General features: G+C 38.1%; 1 protein-coding gene across 1 annotated transcript in view; it reads left to right on the top strand.

Annotated features, from left to right (window-relative positions):
• The first annotated feature begins 778 nt into the window (after positions 1 to 778).
• VWA8 (von Willebrand factor A domain containing 8) overlaps positions 779 to 17,656 on the top strand; it is a 103,817-nt gene continuing 86,939 nt past the window's right edge. Inside the window, exons 1-3 of the mRNA XM_075710520.1 lie at positions 779 to 794; positions 10,913 to 11,043; positions 13,146 to 13,256. Of these exons, the coding sequence (XP_075566635.1) occupies position 794; positions 10,913 to 11,043; positions 13,146 to 13,256 (243 nt within the window). The 5' untranslated portion in view covers positions 779 to 793. The remainder of the gene's footprint in view (positions 795 to 10,912; positions 11,044 to 13,145; positions 13,257 to 17,656) is intronic.

Genomic DNA, 17,656 nt, shown 5'->3' with positions numbered 1-17,656 from the left:
CACCCATTTCCTAGCTGCAAACTAGGTTTCACTTCTGATTTCATGAAAAGTACACAGGGCATGCCCTGCAATTTAATTCAAGCCTGTGGTTGCAGAAAGGTGGATAAGACAGGCAGGTCCTAGTAAGAGACCAGTAAATAAAATGGCCAAGTGCTGTAGTTTTGGTGAAATCCAGAGCAAGAAATGGTTGAGATGTCTCAGACCTTGGAAAGGTGCCAGGTTCTGCAGCATAGGGTCAGAGGATGCAGGAAAGGCCCACTGACATGAATTTGTTGTTTTGTACCTGCAACAGATAACCGTTTCTGGCTGCTTGAAAACTCAGGGAAATCATCACCACTGCAAGTGTTTGTCACTGCTAGTTCTGCAGACAAACATGCTAAAGTTTTTATTTCAATAAATCAATGATGGTAGCTGGAATGGGGTTCTACAGTGAGCTTGAATTCCATAGCTCCCAACAGAGTAAGTTATGGTTACAACAACAGCAACAAAACAAAAAAAAGTCAAGGAATATTAATTAAATTTAAATTGTCCTGGTACCTGATTTATTGAAAAGCAGCAGAGCCTAATTAGTAAACTAATACTTCTCAAACACATTAGAGGTTGCTTTGTGAACACACAGTCTTACCACAGCAGGCCTATGATTTGAACTTTAATACAAGGACATTAAACACTTTAAAAGTACCTGGGAACTAAAAGACATCTTTTCTCTTTTTTAGGTGGTACTGTCACTATTGGAGATGTGTCTTTTAAACTCAAAACACCGAAGAACCCAGAACTTGTTCCACAGAACTACAGTAAGAATCTGCTTTCCTTTTGAATGAGTTTCAAGGCTTTATTTAAAAAACTTCTAGTCACTCAAGTCATCCCACTGACTTCACTGAAATTATCTAAGAAAAATGTTTTGAAGAAGCATGCAATTTGAGGAAGGCTATCTTTGCTGAGTTCTTTATGGTATCTCTGATTCAGCTGGTTATATAGGAATCTCTTAACTTTGAATGTAACTTGTCCCATTGGTCAGTGGGACAGTAAAAGGATCATTTGTGTATGTTTAAATATTTTGTTCAGAAGGGGTCTCATCCAGCAATTACTTCTAAAAACAATACAATAATCTCAAATTGTTTGGTCATAAAACTGTGGCAGTTTAAAATTATCATTCAGTTGCAATATCATTGTATGTCCTAGGAGTTTTCTGCTGCATGGCAGATGTATGATGTTTTTCTACTGTGATATTTAGTATTCCCAGATTGTCTCATTATTGTTGTCAGCAAACATACAAATCTTTGCAATCCATCAAGTTAATGAGAAGTCAATTGCATAATGGTAAAAAATGCTATCAAATACTTACAAAAGACACAGCCAATTATGCACATTAACAATGTGCATACATGTACTTACAATTAATTCACATTACATTTTGATACTTTATTAAAAATGCCACGGATTTGCAGCCATCCGTATTTCCTGTTTGTTTGCTGAGAATACATGCTTCTTGAGCTTTTCCTTTTACACTGTGGATCAGCAAGTGAATCATGTTTTCGTTGTGGCATTTCCTAGGACAGTATAGGTCAACTATTTCCTGAGGATCCAAAATGATCGGTTGCCATTTGTTCAACACTTTCACATGTAGGCCACTGGATGTCCAAAATTTAAATTAAAAAAACCCACCAACAACTGATTTTTCCACCCAGATAAATTTTCAGACCAAAACAAAGCACACATGGCATTCTAAAGGGGTGTGTAAGTCTTATACTATGCTTAGACAGGGCCAAGCATCGAGAACTCCCAGTGACTGTTGTTGCTGGGCTTGCAAGGTTCTACAGCTGGAAATGGAGTGTAGTCATTCACTTCAAGTGAATTGGCTTTCCAGCGTGTCTAAATTCATTCCATGACATTTTGAAGCAGACACCAAGAAAACCGCTGGGTGGCATTGATAATATCAACAGTAGACTCGCCACTGCACAGCTGACAGGGTAGTGGGTAACTGCTGGGAGAGAGATACTGAGGGCAAGAGGGATGTTACAGGCGTACAGGGAGTGCTACTGGTACAGCATCAGAAAGGGCGGGAGCTGCTGCGTGAAGGTTTACATTGTTGTGTTCTTAGGCAATAGTACTTAAGTTCATCAGGCAGGCTTTAGGTGGCCCTGCTTGAGCAGGGGGTTGGACAAGACGACATCCAGAGGTCCCTTCCAACCTCAACTGTTCCATGTTTCTGTGATTCCTGATTTTTGTAGTAACTGTGGGATAGTAGAGCTGTGTCACTATTGACATGTTTAGATGACGGTTTCGTAACTCTGTTCTGGCGTGCAACATTTCTTCTGAAATGTTTGTCCTTCGAGAGGTGTAGCAGGAATATAGAATCATAGAATAGTTTGGGTTGGAAGGGGCCTTTAAAGGTCATCTAGTCCAAGCCCCCCTGCAATGAGCAGGGACATCTTCAACTAGATCAGGTTGCTCACAGAGCAATATAGAGAGGAAGATTTGTTTGCTTTCAGTCTTTGACTAGTGTGAAGTCTGCCACTAGTCTGGTAGGCCAGATCGCTGATCTGCATCTGGATTGTGGGCTGCTTAATTGCCATACCCCAGTAGGCATCACACTGTGATGCTTTCCTACCAGGTGATCTGAGGTACCAAAGACAATCCAATGCCATGTGTCAGCTCTTGCTGTTACAGGGTAGCCCATGAGGAAAGGGTTTCTGGTTTAGACTGTAGTGACACTTTCCATACTTTGTGAGTTCCCTGGGAATGCGGCCAAACAGTTGAGAAATGCTGCTCTGTAGTATTACTTTCTACAGCTTCTTAAATGATAGATTTTTGCTTTTCATAATTTGTTTTGTATGCCTATTTTATCATTTTGGTCATGAAGTAAGGACATCGGTTGTCTATGTCAGTGACTGATGTGATCTGTTTCTCTTATTTACATATCTTGTAGATTTTTTTGCCTTCTGCTTTTCTGTGCTCTATGAAATGTGTTAATTTTAACCATGCCTCGCTGCCTTCCACCCTTCCACACCATGCCAGTCACTATTACGTGTTTTGGTCAATCTGCACTTTTCACTAAGATAGATGTTAGCTCTAAGTTGCTATAACAGTATCTCTTTCAGTTCTTTGGACTGGGAAGGTAGGAGAATTACGAAAACATTTGGTAGGACCAAAGAATCAGAGATTTTTCTGGTTAACAATTATAAGAAGGAAATAGTGGTTGAAAACTAATCTGACAGCAAAAAAGTTATTAAACATGGAACTGTACAGAATCATGGGATCTTAGCTAAAATCTGATACTACAACTAAAAGTAACGTTTATTAGCACGTATTAAGTGTATTAGTTGTTTCTTTTTGTTTTAATAATCATGACTGAAAAGAGTCTATGTCATGCTTGGGATACTGTTGTTCATCAGTATTCACGTACTTACAGTAGGATTACTTAAGGTATGAAATTTTGCTTATAAACCTAAATATTAAATTAGTTAAAATTAAGTAAGGTAGAATACTCATGTATTTAATAGCAGAAAATCAATATGATATTGTTTTCTAGCCTATCATTTGTGTAGAATAGAACGCTTCTGCTTTTGTTATTGTGCTGATAAAAGACATGTTGAAATGCAGTGGTGTTGAAAGTGCATATCTATAATTTACAGCAAATTTTAGGGATGTTATAACTTATTCTAAACTCAGCATTATTATTCTAGGCTTAAAAATAGCCTTAAAATCTGAAAAAAAAATGGTAACACAGTAAGGAATGTAAATGTATTAAGTACCGACAAAACTTTACATTTGTCTTTTTGTCACATAATTGATACCAAAATATTTCATCCTTTGTGATACCACATTAAACTGATTTTTAATTCCTTTATTGAACCCGGAAACATTTTGCAGAAACAGATAGGATAGGATAGGTATTGCTGGTTACCTTATGTTTTCATGTCTTTGCTTTTCAGGTTTTATGCTAGGTACCTAGAAAGTTCTGTATGAAATACTCCATTTTGTGTGTTAAAGTAAAATACTAATTTTTTTTGGCAAATGGCTTTTTATTGGAAGATGATAATTAAAGGTATATAAAATCTGAATTGTCCTTATTTTTCTTTTTATAAATGACAAGTAAAAATGAGTCATACACAAGGGAATTTTTTTTATAGGATTTCTGTCATAACTGTCTGACATGTTCTAGAAAGAGGGCACTTATTTTTGCACCGCTTGTTCTTTTATCAGTAAAAATAAAACCTACATTTTTAAAATTTCACCATGCCTGAAAAGCACGATCGTTTCTTTAATTATACTTTGGAGAAACTTTGTACGGCTTTCCATGATAGTTTAGATCTAAAATTGAATTGTGAGAACGCACAATGATTTTTTTTTTTTTAAATGTTGAGTTAATGTCAGTGCACTGCTTTTGTTAATAGTTTCTGGAAATTTTATGAGAATGACAATGTACCTGATATTTCATGTACTTATTAATCCTGACAAAACAATTCCTAACATAGCTCTTCCACGGCACTTTGGTCAATGACAGTGAATCCTCGTTAAGGCAGGAAAAAGGATGTTCTCTTGCAACACCACGTCAGCTCTGCTGCTCTCTGAAGGTGCAAGTCCATTTGGGAGTTTGGCTATAGCCATGTTACATGCAACTGCATTGAATTGTGGAAGATTAATTTCAAACAGTGTGTGGTTTTATGCCACATGTCCTGAGTCTGAGCACCCTCCCCAGTGTGTGATCAAAAGTGACATGCATGTATACATGGGGTTAAATGATAAATCCTGTTAGTTTTGTCAGTTGAGATATATGGAAGACTAATTGTTGTGAGGAATTGAAAGAGAAGGTTTGTGCATATAATAATGAAATACAAAAAAAGTAGCACTAAATGGATTTCTGTGCGTGGGAGGGAATTGTTTTAATGTTGAGGAAATTGGGGGTATTTCTCTGGAGTAGGCTTCGTGGTGCCAGGAGTTCCTGTTGTTTATTCTTCATCTTTTCAGGTTCAGTATTGCCTTAACAGTAAGACACCTATGTGTCCTTCTCTCAGAATGGTACGCACCGTGTGCTGAAGCAGTGACAAGTATGTGTGTTCAGTTATTGCTCAAAGTAGGTTCAGATTTGCGCTAGAACGTCCGTTCGTTCTTTTTTCTGTTAACTTTAAATCCGAGTGTCAGAGTGCAACACGTTAGAGACAGGTTGTATTGCAGGATGACTGTAATTTTGTGCTAACAAAGACTTTTGTCATTACATTTCTTCTTTCCTAGCCTAAGGAAAGATGTCTTGTCAGAGATGGTGATTTATTTCAGCACTTCGAGTTTTCATGTAGGCTTGCAACTGATCTGCTACTTGGCTGTTACCACCGAATCCAGAATCTGAAATAGTGGTTTTATTGTCAGTAGAGTTCTGAACATTTTACACCATTTTCCCCGTTTTGTCTATACCGAGAGTAAGGCACAGGGACACACGAGGACATGGAAACCTTCAGTGAAGGTCTGGGTGGAGCTCAGGGAGTTGTCTGCGCTGTCCCTTCTGCCTCAAAGCAGGGTCAGCTGAATCACAACCATTCCTGAGAGATGTTTGTCCTCCCTGTTCTTAAAATATGCTGGTGATGCAGATTCCAAAACATCTCTGCACACTTTGCTCTAGTATTTAACGATTCTTTTGTGAAGAAAGCTTCTTTTGATGCCTCATTTAGATCTTTTTGGACATACTTTTAGTTCCCTGGGGCTGCTTCTATCTAGCCTAACCATGATGTACAGATAACTTTTTTCTTCACTGTGGTTCTGTCTTGTGTACTGGAAAACAGTTATTATGATTTTTCTGTCATTTCTTTTCTAGACGAATTTCAGTGTCTTTAACTTTTCCTTGTCTTCCAGGCTTTCCATAATTATTATTGCTCTTTTCTAGAATCTCTCAAACTTATCTGTGCTGGACTGAGCTGTTGCGCTCAAAAGCAGACACAATTATGTCCCTCCAGTTGGAGTCTGAGCTACAGATAACTGCTCTGGCTATGTATTTCCCTATGAGTTGTACATCCAGCTAAGAATAGTTTCATTTATTCCGTGTTTATGTGTCACTAAGAGAGACTTGGTCTTCTGAATCCCATTCAGTGTCCCTTCCAGAAAGCTATTTGGTTTTACATGATTCCTTTATATTCTCTTTTCATTTATACTCACATGGAGAAATGTGATTTACCTGTGTAGATCTCACACTTTCCTGTAAAGCAATGGATTCAGAGGAATTAATGATAAATGAGTTTCTGTTCTCATCCAAGAAGTAACTTCCCCTTTTCTAAGTCCATGCAAAGACTCGCAACTTGTTTCCTTATCACCGCGAGAGCAAGAATTGTGGAATGGACCGTTTCTATGAAAAATTTATGATGAAAAATAGTATTTCAGTGAAAACTGTCTGTGATATAACCACATTACGAGACTTTGAAAACTCCTTGGGTTCTGTGCGTCAGCATAAAATTGGAAGAGCAGCAGTGTTTTACTTGCAGAGTGCTAAATGAAAGCAGCTGAAAGCAGGCCATATAGGAGTGCCTCCCTCTTCACCTCGGCCACGCTGCCTCCTTTACGGTGTGCTGGGCAGCTTGCTCTCTTCCTTCATTGTCCCCCAGCCTGAACAAGCTATGAAGTAAGTCTCAGTGAGCTCAGAGTTTTGCATGTTTTAACTTTTTGAAATGTATTTATGTTTTTAGACAAAGACTCCTTGTCCCCTCCTTCCTTAACCGTATTTTACAACGGCCACCCCCTGTGCTGGATGTACTGCAAACTGCTGTGGAAAGCTAAAGGACCGCCTTGGTAATCAGAAGAGAGGGAGATCTTTTTCCCCTCATGAACTTTCACCTCCCCTGACAAAAGCAGCCATTCTCAGACTCTGAACATGCACTATAGCAAAGGTTCAGGGTATGCAGAGGTCTTTTTTATTCTGTTGAAAATTATATACATTGGTGTCTTCTAAGTGCCTGTTGGTTATTATGATACTAACCAAACTAGAGTCATACAAGGACATGAGCTCTAATGTATGTAGTACCACATCTGGAGTAGATACTCTTGGGAATCAGTTCATTTAACTGTCTGCCTTCTGAACAGTAGGAGGAGGTAGGTGTCTCCTTCGTTTATGGAATGTCTTCTGTAGGTGGGACACAAGGACTTGCCAGCAGATATTGTCTGCTATCTCCAGTGAATCTTATGGCTTCAGTGAATGTAACACGTGCCAAGAATTCAAGTATGAGTGAACTGGAAAATTTCCGAGGCTAGCATAGCCATTTCAGTCTTGGTTTTATCAAAAGCTGATTTGTGGATCAAACAAGAGCAGCTGCTGCATTTGCTTCAAAATCTATCTACAACATTTTCTTGTTTTCTTATTTAGGGATTTCTCCATTCAGCTTCAACTGCTCACTTTACAAAATGTTTGCGCAGATTCTGCTAGGTGTTGTCCTACTTATCACATATTATAAAGCAATAGAATGCAATTTCTTTTGCTGGCCATCCTTGATAGATAGGAATAGCAAATTGTAGCACCGACTACTCTCCTGCATGTGCCAGATGGTGTCTTTGAGAATACACCGTAGAGGCTTCCTACGCACAATCCTGCAGATTAAGACTATAGGGCCAGCTACTCAACTAGTGCAAATCAGCAGAGTGCCACTAAACAGATTGTGCAAACCCAGTTTGCATTAGATGCTATCTGACTCATGGGATAATTAATAAAAATTGCTGTAATATACATGCTGTTGCTTTTTTCAGCTAATTTTCCCTGTCTTCTAAATGTAATAGAATATGATTGTATGCTGCTTGTAGTAAAGTTAATACAGTACTTGAACAGATAGGAATTTTTCAAGTTGTGTTAGAGAAAACATAAAAGCTTTGCAATGTAGATGACGGAATAAAAGTAGTCTAAATACACAGAAATAATATGCAAGATACTGTGTATGTGCATCTGAAATTGCTTTTGAAAAGCATACTGTGCTTTGGAAACAGTTTATGCAGTATAGACTGCATGTACAAAAAAAATTTGTATTCTGATTTTTGGAAGGAGAAACTGGGAAACTGAAGTAGGCTTAATATCTGGAGCGACGTACAGATATTACATGTTAGAATAGAAGGAACTGACAAGTGGAAGCTGCTGTCATGACAGTTCACCTTAGGCGATGCTTGCTTTGAATTTTTGGCACTGTTTGTAATGGGCTTCCTCTGAGTGAGTTTGCAGATGGTCGGTGTGCTGACTTTGTGATTGAAAACATATATTATAATTGATTCAGCTGTAATCTGTATGCGAGGAGAATGATGTGAGTGGTGAAGCAATGAAACCATTTCCTAGGAAATGTATCAATAAGGAATTGTGTCTTTCCTGTCCGTTTCTCAAAATGAAAAAAAAAAGAACAGTTAGGAAATTATAGGAGATTTTTTAAAGTTGCATTTTGCATATTAATATTTTGGAGAAAACTTGGACTGTTTAAACACAATTACAAGAAAGAATATGAGTGTGTCATATATATATTCCTTAAGGTTTGCGGGGGGATCACGCTCCTAAGATTTTAGATTTTTTGAGTGCTGTACGCTCATGTTCTTTTTTACACAACAGTTTGCCTTGCAGATGCTGCTGAACGTTGTTAAATCCTGTTTCTATTTATGGTACTGCTTTTAGGTCTGACCCGAGTTTTTTTCTTGAGGCCATCCTAAAAATAAAGAAGATAGCTACACGTATATTAATATGAATTACACCAGAGGCGTTTGTAGTCATGCTGTGTCAAAGCTGGTTTTGCCATGCTTCTAATGCATGAGTTTTGACATGAAAGAATTCAGTGTTTCAGCAAGATTTCCAAGCTTATTTGTCCACTTCAAGTAACTTCTTTTTTTTGAGAACAGCTATTATAAAAATACACTAGAGGCACATTGGCATGCTTATACAACAGGTAGGAGTAATAATGAATGTGCCTCCGTGAGACTTCTGTATTGCAATTTTAATGGTACCTTTAATATAATAGTTTTTATTTGTGTGGTGCTTTTCAAATTACCATACCTGTCCAGTAGCAAAGTTTGGACAGAGCAGTTTTTCTGGTGTGATGTATTACCCTTTATTTCCCAAAGAAAATAGATAATAAGAACTTCCTTAATTTTCTTGAAAATCTGGTAGAAAGGAACATGTTACTCTCTGTGAGGAATTTATTTGCATTTGGCCTGTTGCGTGTGGTACGTGTGGTGTGCATTGCTTTTGGAAAACAGTATTGCAGTGAAGAAGAAGAAAATATTCTTACATTCATATGATCTTTACCGTACCATATATGAAAGCTAATCCTAGGCATGCTAGTGACAGTTACTTAGGAAACAAAACAAAACAAAAAAGCAAATGTGAAATGTTTATTTACAGTTAAAGGGATAATTCTAATGCATAGATTGCTCACCTACATGTGTATGCTATTCCCATTCATATTGGTGGTAATGATATAGTGGATTTCTCTGGAAGTAGAAGAGGACTTCAAATGGTTTTCCTGAGTGCCAGACCAAAACATTCAGTTAAAATTTTTGATAAAGTTTTCCTTAGCCAACTTTATGCTTGAAAAATCTTCCTTGAATCTCATACAGTCATTTAATAGTGTTTCTTTGATCTTACAAAAATGAATTTTAATTCTGGTATACAAAGATTCAACAGTGAACTGTAACCCCTCAGAACTGAGGGCCACTTACTGCTTGCTGTGCTTAACCCTGCCCCTACCCCTGCCTTCCCTATCTCAGCAAAGCTGATGTACAACAGAGGCTTGGTTTTTAAAATTTTGGCTTCTAATTGCAACCAGTAATCACACTGAAAAAAGTAAATACCCAACTATTACTTCGAGGATTTCATTGCCTCTTGCTCCTCTCTTACTGCACTTCAGCATCCCAGACACTACCCTCAAGGCTCCAGCTTCAAACCCTGTCATCGGTCTTGTCAGATTGTTCGGAAAGCAACCATATACGTACATGCATACATAAATCTCCCTCCTGGCTTGCTTGTGTTCTCCTCCTCCTACACTAGTGCTTTTTGCTTGTGTCTGAGAAAGGGCCAGGCTTTGCTGGGGGGTGTGTGAAGGAGTATTCTGGGGATAGAGCGATGTACTGCAGCAGGAATGGTACCCCCTCCTTCAGTGTGTTCTTTCTGCATGGTGCTTTCCAGTGCTGCCAACATTTGCATACATGTGGTAAGGTTCTTAGTTTAATTATAATCAGGTTATTGCTTTTTAAAATAATAAGGGGATGGTATTCTTAATAGAAACAAGTGGATCTGCTTTGCGTTGTTTTTTTGTTATGATTTTGGAAGCTGCATGGTATTGATGTAGTGATATTGCAAGGTTTGCATTTTTTAGATAATTTAATTTTCTTTTTTATTGTGTCAAAATGTAAACAGGAATGCAGTTGTCTTTTAAGAAAATAGCAAATTAAGTGTATCACTGAACGTTAATTTTAGTCTGATGCAAGCAGAGTATATACATTTTTATATATATTTTTTAAGTTCATGATTCACAGAAGCATTGGGATACAGGCTGGATAAATTTTCTACAAATCATTAATGATATATCTATATTGTATTAACTGATGCTGAGAAGTTCACTCAACAGTGGGGAATAAAAAACAATCTTTGCATTGATCAGTTTAATGTGAAATGAGAATCAGCATTTTTTTCTGGTTTTTTTTGTTGGGTTTTTTTTTGAAGGATGAAGTTGGGAAGAGAAAAAGGCAATGGGTAAGATAGGTATATAAACTCATATGTAAATTAAGTAGTCTGATATAAACTGTGTGTGGAATTCCCTGCTTTTCAGCTATCCAGCTTTAGGACAGCACATCTTTGTGTCTTTGTTTTATTTTTGGAGATAAGAACAAAAAAAATGTGTGAATGGCCAGGTATCTAACACTTGTCAAAATTAAATAATGTGTTCTTATCTTTGTATTTCTTTCAAAGTGACGGATTCTTTGGCCCAGTCTGTTGTCCACCATTTAAGATGGATAATGCAGAAAGATCTTCTTGGCCAAGACGTCTTTCTTATTGGTCCTCCTGGGCCTCTTCGGCGATCTATTGCCATGCAGTATCTGGTAAGTAAGTTGGCTTAAATTCTTGGAGATAGAGTCATTAATGTCAGTTAGTCATTCCTCTACCAGCCAAATTGTAAAAGGTAGTCCTAGAAAATCTTACAGTAACCTACTTAGGAGGTCAATAATTTTTTCCATAAATATGTTTTCCAAAGTTCAGTTTTTGTTATAGATGAGTAGAAAGTACAGACATTTTAATACATGTTTTTCTGCTTAAACTCGGGGGGGGGGAGGGAAGAGTTGGAAAACTGTGTTACCATATGCTATCACAAATGGAGAAACAGTTTGTTCTAGGCATTATGTATGTTAGAAGATTAAGATATCTGCCTACTGTTACAGACAACAAATCGTTTTTGCTTCGTTATATAAAAAAAAGGAAAGAAGGGAAGGATTTGGGAGAGGAGTGTTCTGAGTAACATTTGGGAACAGTTATCATGAGTGATTAGAAAGAGTAGATGCGTGTATGATCCTCTCTTGGAATGTGGGAAGGATTTGCCTACATCCATCTGCATGAACCATGGCAGCACCATGTGCAAAATTTCACATTTAAATCATCAGTGCCCTTAAATGATCAGGAAGAGGGGGTTGTCTGCCCCAAAAGGTGATGTGGGTAGGACTTTCTCTGCCATGAGCTCTGTCTAGAATCTGATTGGGCAGAAAGATTACAAATGGAGGCGTATAAACAATTGTCATAAAGATCAACCATTTCCTTAAAAGTCAAAAGATCCTAATTCAAAGACTCGTTCTCAGAAGTGAAGCATACAGGAGAGCGCTGCAAGATTTTGAACTTTGCAAAGTAGAGTAATGATTTCTTAATTCAGCAAACCAGATATGCTACTTGATAGCTCGATGCATTCCTTAAAATAAATGAGAAGAGGACTTGGGAAACACCCCATATCCAGGCATGGGACATAGACTGTGTCGTGTTATTTATACTGCTGTTTGTATGCACCTGAGCTATGTTAGAAAGGCTGCAGCTTACTGTTTCAGTGCCATACAACAATTATGTGAAGGCTGGTCTTTGCATGTGAGCTGATACATGCTTTGGTGCCTTTAATGAAGCTATAGAAGCCCGGAAAACTTTGATCTGCTCTTGCTGAAAGCTACTACTATGTGTCCATACACAGGGCTAATTATTGAAGAAAACTCTCCTGTATTTCACCTTCTGTTTTTCCTTTAATTTTAAGAAAGTACAATTGTGTCTACCTGCAGCATAAAGGAATTGGTGGCTCTGTAACCAATAGGCACTGAAAAAGTGGCAAGGAAGTAATTTTCATGGGGTTTAATTCCTTTGCTTGATTTTTTTTCATACAACTATAGTTAAAAGCAGCCTCTTAAGAGAGATCTGTTAAACGTATCATACCTTTAATTGAGGGGTGAGGGCTAAGAGCATTTCAGCATGAATCTGTTTCATAGCAGGTTGCATGATAACCCAGATATGGAAGTAGCAGGAACATCAGGTATATATGGTTTTTTTATTTTTTCTTTAAGATAGAAAATTCTCAGTATGTCTCATTGAATCAAAATAAACAAAACAATAACCCAAGGGTTCTCATTTTTTAAATACTCTATAATTTTACAGATGCAGACTGCATCTCATGACATTAAAGGGAGAGAGGGTAAGAACAGCATAGTTTATCAGTGTACTGGCAAATCATATACAGGAAACAATCACAACTGTGTCACAGTATAAGTGTTACTGAGCAGTGAGAGTTGAAGCTTTTCAATCTTTTACGGAAAACTTATGATTTTTATTCATGATTTGCAGATGCTGATTGTTTTTCAGAGGCCAGAACCAGAAGATTAACTTACAGAATGTTACAGATGTTCAGTGGAAAGAATATATAGCTAGTTAATATGGTTTTGGAACAGGTTTGGGGGAAATAAAAGTTTATTGAGCAGAAAATCAAACCATTTTGTTTGAGGCAGAACACACCGTAAACTTTTTAAAAGTAAGAGATATTAGATTTTGTTCAGAGTTATTTCAGATCACTGTGCTGCTGCCTAGAGCTCTTTTGTACAATTATACCACTAGGCCTATTGTTAAAGTTCACTACTGGGGTTAGAGTCTTATTTTTGTAATAACTTTAGACTATTGTCCACAGGAGCTAACAAAGCGGGAAGTCGAATATATCGCGCTATCAAGGGACACCACAGAAACTGACCTCAAACAGCGACGAGAGATCCGAGATGGTAGTGCTTTTTATCTTGATCAGGCAAGTTGCAGTCACACACCACCTAATTATTGTTTACAAGTAGTTTGAAGGAAGTCATGGTTTATATGATGAAAAATTAGTATGTGGATTACTGACTGACATGTTTCTGATGCAGTTAGAAAGTCTCATATAACACTCTTGATCTCGTTATTACCAGAAATGTTATCTTTACCTAAATCCAAGATTACTCTGTCCCTTAAGCGTACTACAGGGTTGATTTAGGCAGACTACTTTTTATATGCTTCTGTAACGAGGAGTGAGATCTATTCTGGGCAAGTTAGACAAGCACTTCTCTTGGTGTGTCTCTTCCCTAACAATTGTAGCACATTAGATGTAATCCTGAAATTAATCTTCTGATCTAGTTTTATTGAAAAAGAGTCTACTTCATGTATTTTAAGACTGCTCTGTGTTGTGAAACCCAAGCATAGTAAATGGAGACAGTTGGGAGATTTGATTTGAAAGCTCACTGGTGATCTGGACTAAAATAATGATTTAAACACTCCTGCCACCAGTATGGCCCCAACCCATTAGCTGATTTAGTACAACCATAGAGTGACTTAGATTAGATAAGATTTCTCTTTGTAAGTTATCAATGATATGTCTCCCTTTTGATTATGCAGGTAAAATCATCATAGAATCATAGAATCATAGAATGCTTTGGGTTGGAAGGGACCTTTAGAGATCATCTTGCCCAACGCCCCTGCAGTGAGCAGGGACAGCTTTAACCAGATCAGGTTGCTCAGAGCCCCATCCAACCTGACCTTGAATGTTGCCAGGGATGGCGCCTCTACCACCTCTCTGGGCAACCTGTTCCAGTGCTTCACCACCCTCATTGTAAAATATTTCTTTCTAATGTCTAGTCTAAATCTATTCTTCTTTAGTTTAAATCCGTTATTCCTTGTCCTGTCACAACAGGCCTTGCTAAAAAGATTCTCCCCATCTTTCCTGTAGGCCCCCTTTAAGTACTGGAAGGTTGCAATAAGGTCTCCCCACAGCCTTCTCTTCTCCAGGCTGAACAATCCCAACTCTCTCAGCCCTTATTCACAGGAGAGGTGCTCCAGCCCTCGGATCATTTTTGTGGCCCTTCTCTGGACCCGCTCCAGCAGGTCCATGTCCTTTTTGTGCTGAGGGCCCCAGAGCTGGATGCAGTACTCCAGGTGAGGTCTCACCAGAGCAGAGCAGAGGGGCAGAATCACCTCCCTCGACCTGCTGGCCACGCTGCTTTTGATGCAGCCCAGGATACGGTTGGCTTTCTGGGCTGCAAGCGCACATTGCCGGCTCATGTCCAAATACACACTTCATTTAGAATGCCTGTTTTCCTAGATACCTAAAATTTGTATACAAGTTAGGTTTCTAATTAAATAGGGTGGGTCAGTTCCTCTAACGTAGTGTCAATTTAATGTGTTCCCTAGAACAGTTTTCAGTTGGTGATGCTAGAGAGATTAATGATATCACCATCATACGAGTGATTTATGGGTGGAAAGGGAGATGGGAACAGGACAGGAAAGAGAACCTAGAAGCTTTGTTTTAAAGAAACATTTTCCTTTTCTTTTCTCTTAATTCCCAATGATCTCTTTTTCAGCCTCCAAACTTAAAGAAACCTTTAAATAAATTTTTCTTGAAACCACGTGTCCTGGTTTCAGCTGGGATAGAGTTAATTTTCTTCCTAGTAGCAGGCATAATGCTGTGTTTTGGATTTAGTAGGAGAAGAATGTTGATAACACGCTGATGTTTTTAGTTGTTGCTGAGTACTGCGTATGCCAGTCAAGGACTTTTCAGCTTCCCATGCTCTGCCAGGTGCACAAGAAGCTGGGAGGGGGCACAGCCAGGATAGTTGATCCAAACTGACCAAAGGGCTATTCCATACCATATGACGTCATGCCCAGTATATAAACTGGGGGGGGTTGGCCGGGGAGCAGCGATCGCTGCTCGGGAACTGTCTGGGTATTGGTCAGCGGGTGGTGAGCAATTGCATTGTGCATCACCTGTTTTGTATATTATTATTGTTATTATCATTATTATATTGTTATTATTATCATTACTATTTTACTTTATTTCAATTATTAAACTGTTCTTATCTCAACTTAGGAGTGTTTCTCACTCTTACTCCTCCAATTCTCTCCCCCATCCCATCGGGGTAGGGGGAGTGAGCGAGCGGCTGCGTAGTGCTTAGCTGCTGGCTGGGGCTAAACCATGACACCACGATAAGTGACTTTGAGTGATGGAAGATCCTCAGAATGAAGGACAACAACTAATGTAAATAGGGGGTTTTTTTTAGTTACTTCTGGGACTTCAAATTATCTCATACTTATCTGGAAGTATGGGAGTTGCACAATATGAGATAATTTAAAGTACTGTACTGTGGATTAGGACTGTAAGTGGCTTCTCATTTACCAGAGGATAAGAGCATTTGTGTAGGCTGTGAGGTTAACTCATTAACTCATGTTAACTCCACGTCTAACTGCTGTTATGGACAGCCTTATCCTCATGCTTGCTACAGGATAGTCAAGGTAATTTACCCCTGGTGTAAGAGCATTAGTTAGCTAACATTTGTAAGAGCTGCTGTATCAGGGACTATAAGAAGGTCACCAAGATGTGACATGGTCTGTTAACCCTGTATTTTTCTGAAGACTTTGATCCCAATGTATGTGTGAGGCAGCTTGCTTCACTTTGTACAAGCTGTTTTGAGTGATCTCACTCCAGTAAGAACACTCTAGAAGATTAGCTTTCTAAAGTAAAGGTCTAAGATTACCTTTCTTCCTCAATCTTTTGGGAATTTTCAGTTAAAAGGTTTTTACCAGAATCCAGCACAGCAGTACTTCAGACCAAGACTTGACTTTAGTAAGATACCGAAGTACTAAAATCAGTCAGAATCATGATGTCTTTCCTCAGCTCGTGTTACTCATCCCATATGTAACCAATGTCTGTTTAAACTCTGAAGGGAAAATAAGAAAATAAATCATTGGTATTTAGATGAGTACTTTTAAAATATTGGAAAAATGAAAGATGAATCTCACAGATAGTGATGTTCCGGCTGAAGTTTTCTAACCCTACATTTTAGTTAGACACATAAAATATGGTACATGGTTATGTTTAGAACCGTCACAGATCTAATTATAGCTCAATAATAAAAGGGAATAAAGTTTTACAGGTTACACTGGCATTTGAATTTTAGTTAGTTTATTTAATGATTTTGAGGTTTGCAGATGGCTGTACCAGTTCAAAACATTACAGAAGCCAGACGCTCTTTAAACCCCAGACCATGAACTGTTTCAAGACAGAGGAGGCTATCAGTAGGTAGCCTTAACAAAATGAGGTGTTCAAAAAAAGGGTAGATGTGGCACTTCAGGACATGGTTTAGTCTAGTCTACCCTTGATTGGTTTAGTGTGGACTTGGTAGTGTAGGTTAATGGTTGGACTGGATGATCTTAAAGGTCTTTTCCAACCTAAACGATTCTGTGATTCTAAAATATTCCCCAAAGAGGTTGAATTGATCCCATTGCCACCGGTGAGCTAAAGAGAAGGTGAATTCATACAAGGGACTAAAGATACAGACTATGCTTTTCAGATTGACATACCATTTCCCTTCCTGTGGAATCTCATGGTTGCTCGTCATGACACCCAAGGGAAGACAGCAAAGCTTGAAAGTCTGGTTTCCAGAACATCCACTGTATGAATTCTGTGGGTCAAATAAAACTTAGCTGTTGTTTAAGATAGATGAGGCTCTGTGCATGCAAGTCATAATGTAGTAGTGTACTTATCTTACACTTTGAATAATAATGTACTGTAATGAAAGCTGGCATTTTGTTACCAGAAATGACTTTAATATAGTGAATCATCAGGTCTGCAGACCCACAAAGGTTTGCAAAGTTGTCTGTGAGTGATTGTTAAGATATTACGATTGTTTATAGCTCTACATTTAATAGTGACAGATTAAATGCTGTAAATTGATATCTCAGAGGTTTCAAAACATCTGATATATTTTAACATGAAGTTACTGAATATGACTGCAATTAGTTATTTAAGATAGACTTGGAAGATGGTGATTTGGAAGCAGTGATTGAAATTCCCTATTGAAATGTATATTGAAGGGCCGATATATCAAATATCCTTGCATATTAGCATTTCTGAGTACTAGAGTGAAACAAATGGGAGAAAATTTGGGGTTAGGAAGTTAGAAGAGATATCTGATGAGGGGAGAAAAGAAAGGGGGAGTCTACCGCAGAAATAGAGGACCATTAAAATAAAGGTAAACATTGAATTATCAAATTCATTCCCAATTAAAATTGTGTAAAATAAAGGACCTATAATGGGGTAATGGTGAATTATTTGTTTTCATTCATGTACTGACAGCAGAAAATTCTGTTTTCTTGTCTTTACCTTGGGCCATTAATTTTGGT

This window comes from Pelecanus crispus, chromosome 1, assembly GCF_030463565.1.
Source record: "Pelecanus crispus isolate bPelCri1 chromosome 1, bPelCri1.pri, whole genome shotgun sequence".
Classification (NCBI taxonomy): domain Eukaryota; kingdom Metazoa; phylum Chordata; class Aves; order Pelecaniformes; family Pelecanidae; genus Pelecanus; species Pelecanus crispus.
Note: the sequence above shows the minus strand (reverse complement) of the source record. Positions and strands in the feature narration are given on the sequence as shown.